Source organism: Coccinella septempunctata, chromosome 7 (genome assembly GCF_907165205.1).
Source record: "Coccinella septempunctata chromosome 7, icCocSept1.1, whole genome shotgun sequence".
Lineage (NCBI taxonomy): Eukaryota > Metazoa > Arthropoda > Insecta > Coleoptera > Coccinellidae > Coccinella > Coccinella septempunctata.
The window spans coordinates 12,348,397-12,364,729 of NC_058195.1; the positions used below are offsets into that span (position 1 = coordinate 12,348,397).

At 38.3% G+C, this 16,333-nt stretch overlaps 1 protein-coding gene across 7 annotated transcripts in view; it reads right to left on the reverse strand.

Annotated features, from left to right (window-relative positions):
* Positions 1 to 16,333, reverse strand: part of LOC123318009 (protein alan shepard) — a 56,003-nt gene that overhangs the window by 17,791 nt on the left and 21,879 nt on the right. For all 7 annotated transcript variants that reach the window (XM_044904660.1, XM_044904657.1, XM_044904659.1 and 4 more), the window contains 2 exons: positions 5,297 to 5,611; positions 2,644 to 2,882 (listed from right to left, as the gene is read on the reverse strand). In XM_044904660.1, the coding sequence (XP_044760595.1) occupies positions 2,644 to 2,882; positions 5,297 to 5,485 (428 nt within the window). In that variant the 5' untranslated portion in view covers positions 5,486 to 5,611. The remainder of the gene's footprint in view (positions 1 to 2,643; positions 2,883 to 5,296; positions 5,612 to 16,333) is intronic.

The following is a 16,333-nucleotide window of genomic DNA, read 5'->3' on the forward strand; positions in this document are numbered from 1 at the left end:
TTCTTGAATGGCAGTTGTTACCCGTGGTCGACCCTGTCCTGGTCTTCGGACATTCATACCTGGCTCCCTAAATCGCTGCAACATTCTGGACACACTTGTATGGGAAACTCCAAACCTTTCTGCAATTCTTGTGTATGTCTACCCTTCTTCTCGCAAAACTACCGCTTGGGCACATTCCTCTTGGGTCAAATCGCGTGTTTCGCGTTGCATAGCGATCGAGTGTAGAAAATCAAACGAAAGAAAAACTATTGATCTCTAGAATTGATCGAGAACAACTGATTTTAGAATGGAGCCAATACATTCAAAATCTGATAATATCATCTTTTTTGATTCCTGCTGGGAAAAAACATATGTATTTGAGAAAACCGTTGAAAGTGGATAACATATGCATGCATAATTCTGATAAAAATAATTATCATTGAGAACACCTTCAGTTGTAGAATAAATTTGAGATTTCCATAATGTGCGTTAATTTTTTTGCGCAGTGTATTTGCCACGTTCTAAAAATTTTCAGCACATTTGTTTTGACTGTACTACTGATTCTATTCGCTAACGCCATCTATTAAACAGTTTGGTCTGAGGGCAGCGGTTAAATCTTAAATAAAAAACTGTAAATCATTTGCGGACTTCGAACTAAGTACCATGTTTTAAGTTCGCGGACCATATTTTGGCTTCCGCGGACCACTGGTGGTCCACGGACCACTAGTTGGGAACCACTGTTTTAAGATAACCCTAATTAGTTTCAAGAAAAAGAGATATTTATTGAATTTCACAAATACCTGGAACCTCCAGTATTGATGAATTCATCACAACATTTTTATGTATACATGTGCCTGAGGGTTAGGTAAGTAAACGATCACAATTTGAGATAAATCCAACGGCAGTTATAGTTTTATAGTTTGGCAAGGGAGTTACATTTCACTGCTACCTTAAGGTCTATTGTGCCCCCACCAGAGCTGTTCTCACAACTGCGCCCTCTACAGCTGGCCTTCCAGCTCCAGAGTTCCAATGAACTCCAGTATCTGAGAGGATCACTCCAGAGTGTTTCTCTTTTGGTTCCTTCTTTCTCCAGAAATTGTTTCTTATAGGTGCATTTTCCTGTACCACAGAAAGGTTCTGAGCCAGTAAGTGGCATTAGTGTTCTCTTTCTGGCGATTGTGCGGGCCTGTTCGTTTCCTTGGATTCCAGAGTCACCTGAAACCCAGACTAAGGAGAACTTGTGTTGTAGCCTATTTGATTGAGTTTCCTTCGGTAGTCCCATATCAACTTTGAGTAGATGACATAGGAGTTAAGAGCTTTGATAGCGGCTTGACTATCAGAATGTATCACTCGATAGTTTCTTTCTAGGTTTATGTCTACGCATCTTTCAATTGCAAATATTTCTGCCTGAAAAACACTAGAGCAGGAGCCTAACGATAGTGCTTGCCCAGTATATTCCAGCGCCAACCTGATGATGGTTTTTGAACCATCACAATTTTAGCTAGAAAACACAATAATCGCCTACTTACTTTTTTGTGAGAACAGACGACAACACAAAAACCACTCTGTAGATATGGTTGAGTTACTGATCGTTTCTTATCCTGACTTATGTCCGGTTTCCGAGCACCACTTATCGAAAGTTTATCTATTCAATAAACTTAATGGACTGATAACTGGAATTACCAGTGTACCCGCTCGGTAAGAAAATCTCCCAATAACCTTGGATCAAGTTAACCCGTCAACGATGGCCTACTATTTGACGTTGTTGTTTACAGGTATTTAACCTCACTTTAGTAGATACCATACTATTGTTTGGAATTTTCAGTATTGATGGAAGGTTACTGCATGTATTAATCTCGAGAAAACTACCAGTTGATATCAGATTGACAGTTGTCGAAACATTGAAACTGACCTCAAGAACTCACACTAAACTTTCTTCGTAAAATTTAATGATGAGTAAGCCGGCACTAAGTATACAGGGTGTTCCTAAATTGGAGGTACAAACGGAGAGAGGAGATTCCTTAAGTAATTTTAAGAAGAAAGTCCCATGAACATGGTATAGTAAACGTTTGGTTTTCGAGATACAGGGTGTAAAGTTTGAATTTTTGTATTGGTATCAAAACAAGTTGTGAAAACACATTCTAACACGATGAATTTATTCACCACAGCTTACTAACTGAATTTTTATGGGAATTTGGATTTTTCTGAGGGAATCTTTCAAATTCTTTTTCTCGAAATCGGTAGCAGATACGGCAAAACTACAAGAGACCATAAAGTTTAGTACAACAACAATGCTTCTTTCTACAATTTTTCAAATTAACAGTGGCTCACCAAAAAAAGTTCTGGAGGTAAACAGGGGAAGTGTTCCCGAAAAAATATCACCCTGTAGATTTGCTATCGAAATTGGCATGTTACATGGTGTGAACTATCAATTATAACATTTATACAAAATTTCAGTTGAATTTGTAGATACTATGAGATAAAAACTTTTAACTTAAACATCCTGTATCTCGAAAACGAATCGTTTGCAGTTACATGTTTATGAGACTCGTTTTTCTCAAAATCACTCAAGGAATTTCCTCGTTTCGTTTGTATTTCCAATTCAGGAACCTATTTCCAAACTGTCATTGGCCACTGTAATCTTCCCTCTGACCAAGTACTTACTTTTGGCACATAATGACTAGATCTTTGTCTGTTGTCGTTCCGGGCAGTCCCCGGATATACAGGTTAGTCTTCGAGAGTTGTTCCGACCCAGCAGTGGAATTGTTACTGGACGAGTTGGTGTTGGCCATGTTGTTGCTCAGCTGGCTGTTAGAAATGGTGCCGTTCTGGCTGCTATGAGATCCTGTGCTACTTGCGTTCGATTTAGATGGACTACTTGCTGTTGGCACTCGGTTATCATACTGAAACAAAAAAAAAAACCTTTGAAAACGCCCTTCTTCCATGAACTACAGAACTAAATTGTAATTGAAATGAATACATAACGTCCACTGATTAAAAATCAATGAATGTTACGATTTGGATCGAACTAGCCGACCACCATTATGAGGACTACCAACAGAAGGATAATACTAACGACGAAGAGTAGATGCTGACCATGATTTGAATATCATTTGGTCTCGTCAGAGCAACACAACTCTCACCAAATAGATCGAATTGATGGTTCTACTATTAGAGACCAGTAGATGCTAGGAAATATCGGTTCCTGCAAAATGAGAGTATGGTGCAAATGTATACATGCTGCCATCTTCACACTGAGAGTTAACGAGTGTTAGGTGGCGCTGGGGTATGGTTATATACTACAGCGACTGTATCAGCTTGATACGGTCACTGTAGTTACACTACAGCTACAAGAGTGTGGCGACAAATGGAAACTTAGCAGTAACTTGGCGGCTTAGAAGCACAGATTACAATGTTGTGATCCTTAATGCGGATTGGGTCACGTCACGTGACTAAATCCGCCATTAAATTGCTAAAACGATGACAAACGAGACCACAATAGTCGGCACTGTCTTGTATAAAGTCACTGCAGCTTAAAGCGTCTGCTACAAAGAAAATCTAGGTCTAAAAGAAACCTAGGTCAACTTGGACCGAGAACTTGGTCAGCATCTACTCCGTTTTACTTGTTATGCATTGGAAAATGACAAATTGAATCTGAGATACTTATTATTCGAGAAATTCATAAAAGTTGAAACGCTTCTGATTTATATTTTGAATTCTTCGCGAAAGTCTATCGAATACATTTGAACTACTTCTGGAAGGAACGAGAATAGTTCATCAACATTTGAACTATGTTTTGGGAAGTCCTAAAATTATCAAAGAATTCATTGAAAACTGTTCCACGTATATATTCATATCTACATTTACATACCCATATGCAAAGTTATGTATACAAATGAAGTATTGAGTTTCACTACATAAGTGAATTCTCAGTTGGATTGATACAGCAAAATGTGGAAAGATCACGATTAGATAAATCGATAAGATTCATGTAGTTTCGTAGAAACGTCGCAGATACTGCGATAATTCTGAATGCAGTTTGGCGTCGAAAGTTTAATCAGAAATCAATATGATTTCGTTTCGACTCGAAAGCTGATGATAATCATTAAATTATCGTTGCTCGTGCTGTGAAGGGGGCAGTCAGGAACCGAAGGGCTCTATGTGTTCCCTAGGGTCTGTAGTTTGTAGTCTGTCGTTTGAAGGCGTTACGAAACTATTATTATTATATTATTGAACTAGAGTCGTTGTGGCTCGATCAGCCTTTGGGGAACTGCGACCATGTAGCTCTTTTGTTCTATATCCTACTCATCTAGGAACCCAAAGAGGTCGTCAATGATGTTGATAAAACCGACAACATCCTTAGGGGCCTTAGCCGTTACCTCGTGAGTATCCAGGACCGATTTCCCCATATGAGTGGTTCTTAGTCCAGCCAGCTCTGGACATTTGCATACCATGTGTTCAGCTGTTTCTCCTTCTAATCCACAGAGCCTACAAGTCTCATCTGCTGACTTTCCCATTCGGTACAAATGGTATTTGTACCGACAGTGCCCTGGCAGCAGTACCACCATCACCCGAAGCTCAGCTCGTGACAGCTTTAGCAGTTTTCTGGTGTAGGTCGGTGAAATCATCACGAATTTCTTTGACTGAGTGAGTCCAGGAGTGTTTCTCTAGAGGGTTATTCTGTTGTTCAACTCCAATTGTTGGACCGCTGTCTTATGGTATTTTCCAAGCACACAGAGAGGCTCAGGTCCAGCAGGTGTTAACCTTGATGCTACGAAACTAACCGTTCTGTGATCGTGACACCACGAGAACTTAGGCTCGCCAACTTGAAGAAGCGGGAAGTACGCGACGAAGACAGGCGAGAACAGTAGGAACACCAAAACATGTGCAGGTTGTTCTAGTAGCAGTCTAGTAGTCACCAGGACTGCTTTACTTTGGATGTGCTGGAGGGCAAACTTTGTACATAGGGTGAATAGAACTGTAGATTTTTAAAATTTTCAGACTTCCAGTTTTTCGGACAAATTGTGAGTGCTTCGAACACGTATTTTCTTAAAAATCTTAATATTCAAACCTAAAAACTCCACATATACATATTTCTAAAGACAATTGGCGATTCTCAAGCAGCAGTAAGGCTAAACATCCTTCCGATGATGCCTAGACCTTCTATTTTCCGAAATCCTTCGTCCTGTTCGAACTGTTAAATAGTGAAAAATGCTTTCAACTGATATGGAATATCAGGCTGCCAGGGGCACCAACAAAATGACATAGGTTTGCCCTTCCCAGGGCGGAAAACAACCCCCAAAAATAAAAAACTTACCGTATTGGAGGAATTGTAAGCGTTGGCTGCCGCGTATGCGGGTATATGGTTAGGTTGGTGTAGTTGGCTAGGCTGTGGATACCGGTAGTAGGGGGGCGAAGACGAGTGAGCTGCTGCAGCGTGCTGATGACCTCCACCAACGCCGCCCCACTGGCGGTACCCGCTGGCGCTTTGATGTTGCGTTGCCATGGGAGCGGAGATAGCCCCCGCCGACCCCGCTGTCTTGACAAGGGCCGTGAACGACGAGCCGCCGCTGCTACGTTGCTGCTGCGGGTTAGAGGAATGCTGAGGTAATCCGTGGATGCTGGCACTGTTCTGAAAAATAAAAAACAATCGTATATTGATCGATAGAAGAAAATTTTGGATAGGGGGATGCTAGCACGTTTTTTTTTGGGTTGCCTAAATTCATATAAGGTTTAGATATCGGAGACCTCTATCGGTCAATTGCCGAGAACGAGAATGGTTATTTCTTCTTAATTACTAGTCTGCAAAAAGATGGATCCTTCCCTCGAAAAATTCAGAGAGTCTACAGGCCATCGCGGTGAATCACCCTGATAATATTCCAAACATTACTGCGGGAGGGAAATCCGAATATCATATAGTGTGTCCAACATATGAATTTTATAGATTTTCGGCAATAAATAGCCAAAAAACTTCAAATTTGTTACACTGACGACAGAGAACTTGTTTGCTTCTGAAACCATCAAGGGGTTTTCAATATCTCAATTCACCAAGAATGTGAAACAACTTATTACGAATGACACTTAATGATATTTCACATTCCTACTACAAACATTCATTAAATTTATTACGAATGAATTGCTCCAGAATGCGAGCAGAATATTTGAACATTAAATATACACCGTTATAACAGATTGAACAATTACAACATTTTCTTGAAGCTTCCTGCTGCTATTCTCTCTAAACATCTGAAACACAAGTTTCAAAAATGTTTTGAAATAGAATAAAAGGGATCGTTTATATTCGAATTAAAGATAATACGGTATAAAGATGGAAAACGAAGAGACTGGAGTGATGAGAGCTCCAGGTCTCGTTGAAATATTAATTTGAGTGCCATTTGCAGAAACATATGAAAAAAAATTCAAAATCTTACAAAATAAGATTTCAGATGGCCATTTTGATCAAAGAGGTTTAGAACATTTTGATGCTAGTACCAATTTTTGTTTATTTAGCTCGTTCTAGTTGCTGATTATCAAATCTTTTTGTTTAATTTCTTAGTGAAAACCCCAAAATATCGTTCGGAAATTATTGAAAGGTGGAGAACTAAGGATCAAATAATAAAATGGATTTTCTGAAGTTAAGTTTTTCAACAGATAAGATTTTTCGTTCCAGTAAATTATCAAGATGGAAATACTTGTTTGGTTTGGGAACGTTATTAAAAGAAACCACTTGGTGTGATGGCCAACGTTTCGCAAAATTTATTATTGCATTATCAAGGCTCTAGAAAAACAACTAAAAGTCAGGAAACTACATCGCAACCGAACAATTTGATACAACTCTCAACCAACAGAAAACCAAGAGGAGTACAATCATTTAAAACAGTTTTTTACACAACTAAGGAAAATGGAAGCGTTAGTATTAAAATTCGTAACATGTGAATTGGTCATTCATTGATTTTTATTTTCGGAGTGGATAAATTTTTTAGGACGTTGAGTCAATGACTTCAGCAAACACTACTGACTACACCATGTGCAGGAAACATTTTACTGCAAGTCAATTGAGAACTGTTCTGCACATAAATTGTTATATACAGAAAGCATCCCTTACATTTAGGGTAAATTATCATCTGTATAGGTCCATTCAATGATTCTCAGTTGCTTCACCTTCAATATTTTCAGGAATGCAAAGGTTTTATTGATTTGTTGTTCGGGAAGTCAAAGTTTTATGAAACCTGCTGTGAGTTTTGTTCATTCATTAATCAATTTGTATATTGTGTCATAAAGAGACCATATCATAAGGAAATCATAAAAAAAGCATAACATAACTATATTGACAGGCTAACATAAAGGTCTTGTATACCTCTGTAAGGTTTTTTAAAGTGTTGTTCTGAAAATTCTACAAATAATATGTAAGGAACTGAAATCTGTATGATATGATGGTATATTGAATATTGGTTCATATTAATTTCTGATATATGTATATTGTACAAGTTCAACTAAGTTTATTAAGTCAAAACAACCTATTGCACAGAAATATCACCTTCGACGTATAGCAGATCACCATATACTTTTGTGTCCTTGTCGAGCTTCATTTGTTGTCCACTTTTTTAAATTTTTTATAAACTGCAAATAAAAATTTAGCACATCCAATAGCATTTTTCATTGATAGTAATTAATTCCAAACAATGTTCAGATGAAAACATGATCACAAAACAAAACCGTACTTTTGTTTTGTCGCTCAGGATGTTTGTTTTCTTGTATAAACAAGGTAGATATTAAAATTAAATACAAGGAATATAATTCAAATTTCGCGCCCCTCTATTATAAAACAGAAAACTATTATTAAACAGTTTTTCTGTATGGAAAGTACGTTTTGAGCGCCATCTCATTGTCAAGTGTGTTTTCACTGACCAAATCGTAGTCGGTTTTTAGTACCAGAGATATGAGGGCGTTTCCCATCTTTCAACTCTATAAACTTTGTTTCGAATGTCAGGGCTTGAGGATGATCGATAAAGGTGTAAAACATTACAATTGTTTTCCTCTACAATACTGACCTTCTCATGGACAAAATTGACTTGTCCAACAGTCAGTCAAATTCTTAGCCGCTTCAAGTTCAAGATAAGGCAATGAGTTAGTGGCTCGCTCTATTAGTCACCACACTGGAGATTTTATTGGTGCAGATAAAATCGAAATACAATGACAATGTGTCATTATGTCAATGTCGCCGATAAAATACAGATACTTCCGTTTTTACATTCCCTCCATCACGGTTTTGTACGGAGTTTATCACCAAGAATTTTGTTTGATCATTAAACACAAAAAGCGTAATTTATTAGTTCAAATATTGAAACTCATCGATTAGCACATGGTGATTTTCCGTCAGTTGTTTCCAACGAAAAGCCTTTGATTTTTATATTACCTACGGATGAATAATGTGCCAAAATGTATTGGTTTAGGACAGGGGGTTCACAAAAAAGTGGGTTCAGATTCAAGAAACAAGCCTGGTAGGTAGAATTACAATTTAAGGAGTATTTTTTCTGAATTCCCCTAACGGCTGAGCCGATTTCATGAAATTTTGTGTGTGTGTAAGGTCCACTGAACTAATTTATAGTTCAGTGGTAAGGTCAGGCTCTTGGGACATAGATATCTATATATGTTCCAAGGTCAGGTCCGTCAGACAGAAAAACTGTATTGTATTATCGTCACAATACGTTTGAGTTTCACCGTTCAAGCTCGTTTTATTCTTACACTTTCGGCCTTCCGAATGGGTCGATCGAAGTCAATAGCCGAAAGGAAAATAAACAATCTCTGGCCAATTTCGAAAATCCTCAGTACGTCCCTGAACTCTTTTGTACCGAACGACGGAAGGCCAGACTTATGAATCATAGACAAGATTGGATCCGCTATCTTTTCATGAACGTCAGAGCCAACAATTTTATTGTTTCTTATCTTTAGTCTCTCATGGAATTTCGATAAGGATAGAATGTTTCGGTTATTATAAACAATTAAATAATGATGCAGCAAGTTCGTCACTACAAACGAATACCAATATTTTTTCGCTATTCATGTAACTGCAAATTTAATTGTTAACTTGCCACGATAACATTTCTAAGAAATGCAGCCAATCGAAGTAAATTTCAAACAGAGAAGAAAATTGATTCTCATCAAATGGTCTTTTGAACTTAAATGGTATTTTGATCGATTACTTACGAAACCCGGAGACATATGAATACAAATGCAGCCCTGTTTTGCTTTGTCATCGCATTACATAAAAACAGCTGAACCGATTTCATTCATATTTTCTTTGAAACCTTCCTCATACTTTGTAGAAGGTTTTAACGGAAGAAAATTTCGAAAAAGTTGCCTAGGAAAATCAGGAAAACTAAACGAAATTAAATTTCGCGCACAAGTGTATGTTGGGAAGCCACCTTCTACGCGAATAACACGAATCTCGAGATAAGTGATCAATGCATTTATAAATTTAAAATAAAAAACGATCACGAGATTAGGGATCAATGCATATACAGAGTCCTTCCATAGCTGCCAAACCAGACGTTTTAGGAATTTAGTTGAGAAGCATTCCCTTTGTACTTTCAATTCTGCATCTCAGGATATTATTTTCTGATATACAGGGTGTTCCCAAATAAAATTATTCAACAACTGAATGATTTTTTAAATGGAACACCCCTTATATTTTTGCATATTTTCAATGCTCTTCAATACCTTCAATACCTCAATGATGCAAAATATTATGGATATTTTTCCAACGGTACGGATCTTATTCAGAAAAAACTGCAAAATTTCGACGAAACAGTAGTTCAGTAAAAGCCCTTTACCGATTTCCAGAAGCGATAGAAACATGAATTTGATCAGGATTTCTTCTAACTTAAGAATTTGCCTAGTCATCGTTCCTAAATGATCAACCTCTCTTATACAGGGTATCCGTTATCAATGTCCAAATATGAAGAATTTCAAATTGTTTATTCTCGATTTTTTCAGATGTAACACCCTGTATTTTTTTCCATGATGATGTACACAGTTTGAAACCTTACATTTTTTCAGAAGTAACCAAAGAGCTATTTTCACTCCTGCGTCCAGTAGGCACGAAAAATGAATTTGAAAATCTTCATATTTCTATCGCTTCTGGAAATCGGTAAAGGGTTATTACGAAACTACGGTTTCGTCGAAATTTTGCAGTTTTTTCTGAATAAGATCCGTACCGTTGAAAAAATATCTCTAATATTTTGCATCATGGTAGAGGTATTGAAGAGCATTGAAAATATGCAATTATATAAGAGGTGTTCCATTTAAAAAATCACTCATTTGTTGAATAATTTTATTTGGGAACACCCTGTATATTAGAAAATAATTTCCTGAGATGCAGAATTGAAAGTACAAAGGGAATGCTTTTCAACTAAATTTCTAAAACGTCTAGTTTGGCAGCTATGGAAGCCTAACTATTTCAGGACCCTGTATCAATTTTAAGTACCTACACTAAATTATTCACTTCTAGTTTCGGTTAGACCGTAAGTTTTGCAGCATTGATCTAGAAAATCCATGATTTCACACGGTCATTTGTATGTAGCTTGTTCCTGTGTTGACAAACCCTCAACTTCATTTAAGCAATAGACAAAAAAAAACATTTTGTTTACAAAGTGGTACTGCAAAGAAAAAGTCAATGTTCACTCAAAATAAAAAATGTACATAATATTATTTATATAATTAAATGTGTCTTCAATCAATTTTTTCAATAAAAAGTTTAAAATAAATACTTTTTTCACACTATTCTAGTAACTCAATTTTTTTATCTCTCATCTTACTTCCCATTACTAAAAAATATTCCACCACTATGAATGGTGGAAAAATGTCTGCTAGGTCAGCTATATATGTAGTAGTTAATAAATTCATTGATACTGAGTGCTCTGCTTTCTATTTCAAGTGTCAAGTGTCATTTTCAAATCATTTTTCGAAATAATAACATGGGAAAGGTCAGCTTCATGTTTGTGCATTCCATCGGATAGCTCTGAGAGTATTTTTTTACGGCGTAGGTAGTAGAAACGCGCCATATACACATGTGATAGTACTGTCGTGTGTTCGCATTCCTAACTCTTCGGACGAAGAAGTAAGTGACCTCGACTAACCTAGATCCGAGTGTGCGATTCTTCAACCTGGCATTGAGGCGCATTCTTCCACGGCTTTGCATTCCGCAGGAATTCGTTTCTTCCGTTAAGCTCGCCATAGGCGACAAGGTTTCCTCGCAAAAAGTACAGTATGAATGGCTGTGGGTATACTGTTAGGTGAGGAACGTCTGCAACTGGTGCAAGGAAGGCGGGAAGATACGCCAATTTCAGCAGAGAGGCCTTCAAGTTACGAAGTCTGCTTTACTGTCAAGGCCAGTAAAGGATGTTGAGGATATTTTTTCCGATTACCTAACCTATATCTATCACAGGAACTTCAATTTCCTGTCAGAAGATGTCTCTATGAAGACAATCTAACATCGGGATTTTGGGATGTAATCCAAAAATACTGGGATGGATGTATCTACGTCATGATTGTGAGACCGTTAATATCTCATGGGGCAATAGTCTGGTACACTCAGGCAAGTCAATACAGTAGGAGGAGAGCCCTCGATAGAATACAAAGGTTAGCCTATGTTTGTATCACTGGAGCTACGACAGAGTACCCTTACAAGAGAGTTGGAGATCATTACAGATCTTACACTTCTTCATCTAGTTATATATAGATTGACCAATGAGGCCAGGAAAGTATCGACAATGAGAGAATTGAGAATCACAGAGCCTAGCCATCTCCGATCAAATACATCCCATCAGCGATGATATGGTTAAGAAAAATATCATCGAGAAACCCTGTACTACGATGCAAATATAAGTAGGAAATAAGATTGACAAAGGAAATCCACAATCCCAGCTCTCAAAAATAATACCATCAAATGGTACTCACCATACCACGACAGGGACTAGCGCTGAACTATTTACTAACATTAGGCTGCTGTCTATGCGTCTTTGAGACAGGAAAAGTCATAATCCAAAGATGTGTGGAAATGCCATTGAAGGAAACTATCAGAAATTTTTAATTCATTCATTCATGGCTGTATCCCAGAATAAATCTACTAAAAGATTCAAAAACAAAACTATTGGTGCGATCAAACTCATAATTTCTTGGGGCTACTTGCAACTGTGTGCCCTCCTGTGACTGAAGAGACCCAACCGTGACCTACAGATCCTTCCACATTCCGGGCATGGATAGTCATCAACCAGATCTGGCCGCCGCTGTATTCTTCGCGAGTCTCCATTATAACTGTGGACCACTCCACTGTGATCTATCTAACGCTAGTTGTTCCCAGTTATGATTGGCATTAACTGATTTTAGGGATTGATGCAGTATATCCTTGAACCGCTTATACTGGCCTCCTGGTTTCCGAGCTTCCTCTGAATTCGCCATACAGAGAGTCTTGTGTCTTGCATCCTCAGAATGTCGCCGCTCCATCTAAGTCGGGCCCTCGTTACTTGAGTCTCAATTGTTATACGACTCGCGCGCTGCAAGACTTCTGCATTTGAAACTTTGTGGAACCATCTGATATGTATTATTTGTCTTAGATGACGTTGTTGCGTTTGTTCAAGCTGTTTAATATGTCGCTAGTAGGGCGTCCAGCTTTCGCTTCCGCAAAGAAGCTTTGGGATGACCACTGCTTTGTAAACAGCTGTCTTGGTCTTCAGATTGAGGTCGTGATTTTAAAACACTCTTTTCTTTAGCTTCCAGAATGCCCGTGATAATGAATTGATACAGTTGTGTATTTCCGTGCCCAGGTTAGACTTCCCAAGTATTTGAACTGCTTGACCTGTTCTAGAGTTTCATCCTCCAGGCTGATACCTGTTTGAAGGTTTCGTCAATATTGAGTCTAAGGCCTGAAGCTTCGTATATATGTTTATAGGTGTCCCACATTATCTGTAGATCCTCTGGGCCGCAAGCGATAAGTGCGCGGTCGTCTGCATATTGAACTTCAGCAATAAACTTTGTACGGGTTTTTGCTCTGAGGCGCTTCAGGTTAATCAACGTAGTAACCCCATAATTTCACACAGCTATTGGCGAAAATTTCATTTTTCAAGATAATGTAGCACACACTAGGTAATGACTTCTAGAGAAAAATATGGTATTCCACATCAAGCATTACAAAGTGCCCTTGATGCCCACAGACTGCCTGCAACGCTTCAAGATCTTTTGCCACAATTTATGCAACAAATTGAGCAGGATGAAAAGCATTTATAGGTACAAGTCATACTTTGTATTGAGGGTCAATAGAATTATGAGTTGTTGAAAGCATACCTAGATATAATTCAAAAGGAAATTGGGTTTTTCTGAAGAGAAGACACAAGTTAATTCCAAACTGAAACGTAGATGTATAGGTAACATCTCTATCTCTATTTGTACACCAGAAGCGATGATCGGAAGTCGACGTTTCCGAAATCGCTCAGCTATAACTGCGCTAGACTGGAGGGCTGGGCTCGTTCTCTTCGAAAATCCTCCGGTGAGCTTGACCTTGGCAACCTTCCCGGGTCTTCCACCTGCCGCTGCCTCTGGCCGCCGAAACGAGAACGTGAATGAACAGCATAGAATCCTATTTGAATTTTTATCGTCGCAGACGTATCGTATCCTTGAAAGTTCAATACACCCGACGTCGGACGACCGGGGCTCGCCTCAAATCGTTTTGGGAAGCGAATAATGCAACGTTATCCATCCGTTCCGAATAACAGTTTCTATGCGCGGTCGGAATGTCCGCTGCCGGCTAGGCGAAAGCCTCTCGAAACTGGAGAGGAGACGGCCAAATCCGCGGGCCGATATCCTCATTACAATCATAAATTCGACCGGCCAGAGGGAGACGTAGAAGATCGAACAGTCGCGGGTCATCGGTTCGGGACCATAGGTCAGAAACCGATGGACCGGCCAATGAGGCAGTGACGGCTCGTGCCCATAAGGTGTGGGTCGGCCAGACCCAGGATATACAGGGGAATATCCTGAAGTAAAATTAATATCTATTTTTTCAACCAATAACTGAAAATGAAAACGCGGAATCCCACCATAATCTCTGTTTTTCTAAAATTGAATGTTGATATATTTTTTGTCGATTAAGTTTCTGAAGATAAGTTGGATAGGGTTGCGGCTAAGGGATGGAAAAAAATATTCAATTTTATTTCCCAAAAATAAATGCAATCAGAAATGACATGTTTTTCAGCATCTTGATGTTAAGTTATTGGTTGAGAAACTACTCATTGATAGAAGAAGAAGGTAATTGAAAAGCAATTGGTGGGTTTCAGTGTCTTCATTTTGAGTGGTTGATTAATATTGAAGAAATATTAATTTTATTCCAGACTTATGCCCCATCCTGTAGATATAGTCTGATTTATTTTTATACAACAGTGTATAAAAGTTTCGTTTTCAATGCGATATGAAGGCTTGTTTTTGGAGAAAGAATGTACTATACTTCTTTGTTTTTGCCCAGCTTTTGAATAATAGTTTTATTCTTCTTCGGTGTCTCTCTGTAAATACCGATAACAAATTTATTACAACACAAAACGTCAATACGAATCAAAATTTTAAGTTCACTGAAACACATCTACAATTTTGATTTTAAGTGAAAATGTACTAATTTTTCCTTTCTTTATTTCACCATTCTTCCTTCTACTGTCACATGATCTTGTGACAGGATGCAAAGTTTGTTTCGATTTGCTACTACTCCAATTATTCAACAATTAAAGAAATTTAGAATCCACTCAGATTGTCAAAATTTACGAAATGAATCGAAGAAAACTGATAAACACGTGCACCCCTTTCTCTTATTCTACGACACTGACCTAATTCAATTCATAATATGGGAACAGCGATGCGGATGCGATTCTTATATCCCCACTCCGAGGCTCGGCCGGCCGGCTACGCGTATTCAAGAAGCTTCGAAATCACCGTGCCCTTATAAATTCACTAGGAGTTACGAATTTTTATGGTCAAAAAATCACTAAACTACTCTTATACGGTCGGAATACCCTTTTTCAAAAATTAACTATTCATTTAATAATAAAAAAATCTAACTATAATTAGGGATATATTATATTTTCATTGACTAAACTACTCTTAAAAGGTGCGAATACGCTCTTTTCTAAAATAGACATAATATTTAATGATTAACTATTCATTTGATAATATAATATCTTAGAATAGACAATGAGGAAATCTAGAAATATGACAACTAAACGACCAAACCATAGCAAGGTAGGCCCAACTCGTGCTGGCCGACCGTGTATGTATCTAGCAGCGACGTAATACGATGTTCAACTTGGTGATAACTGCGTGCGACGTAGGTGCTGTATAGTACAATAACTTGAAGCGTTTCGCTAGGCTACTGCCGGCTGGCCGACCTAGCGTGTATCGTGTTTATCGTAAGGAAAGAGAACTTCGAAATAAACTAACTCAGGGCGACAGGGGCGTCACGTTGATCGAAATAAGTTGTCGTACGTATTACTAGGGAATTAATCGAGAATTTAATATCGAAATTAATCATTTGGAATAAGATTTGAAGAATAAAATAATTATAATTATTTTCCATTTCTCGATTATTTTTGGGTCGGCCCGGCCGACCCTGCATACCCGGACGAGCCGTCATTGCAATGAGGACTTGACGAAATTCGAGGCGTGCCCAAACGATCATTTCACACGATTTTTTTGGGACGGAGAAACATCTTCGATTGCGGCTGCAATAATGTTAGTTTCAACAGTCGACATAGTTACAAGTAGGCCAGAAGATCCACCTCTGAGGGCCAATTTGTCTCGAAAAACCAAGGCCAAAAACAGTACTCTTCCGCTCTATGAGTAGTACCCACCCCTGTCTGTGATTGGTGCGAACCATAGACATAGAGAATGGACTGGGCATTCTATATCAGCTGAACGGTGAATATGGCAGAAAAATGTGAAAGAAACTACCCAACGTGAGGCCAGTAGTTGTCTTTTTCTTTCTTCTGCTTCGTCCTTTTCCACTGAGTGGACACTTTCATGCGGGTATTAGGCATTTCGGAATGACGTCACTTGTAGGTTATCTATGGTCACCAAAGATTATAGAGTAGAAAAATAGGAAACGAAGCAACTGAAGTGATGTGGGCGCCATCTGTGTTTCAAATGTGTTTTAAGGCCCTAACACTGGTTGAAATATTGATTCGAGGGATATTTGCAGAAACATATGAAATTTTGTGAGATTTCAGATGGCCATTTTGATCGAGCAGAACTTTATAGGAAAGGCAATTCAATTTCCTGCATGAGTGTATTTTTTTTATCGCTTCATTATTATACAGAG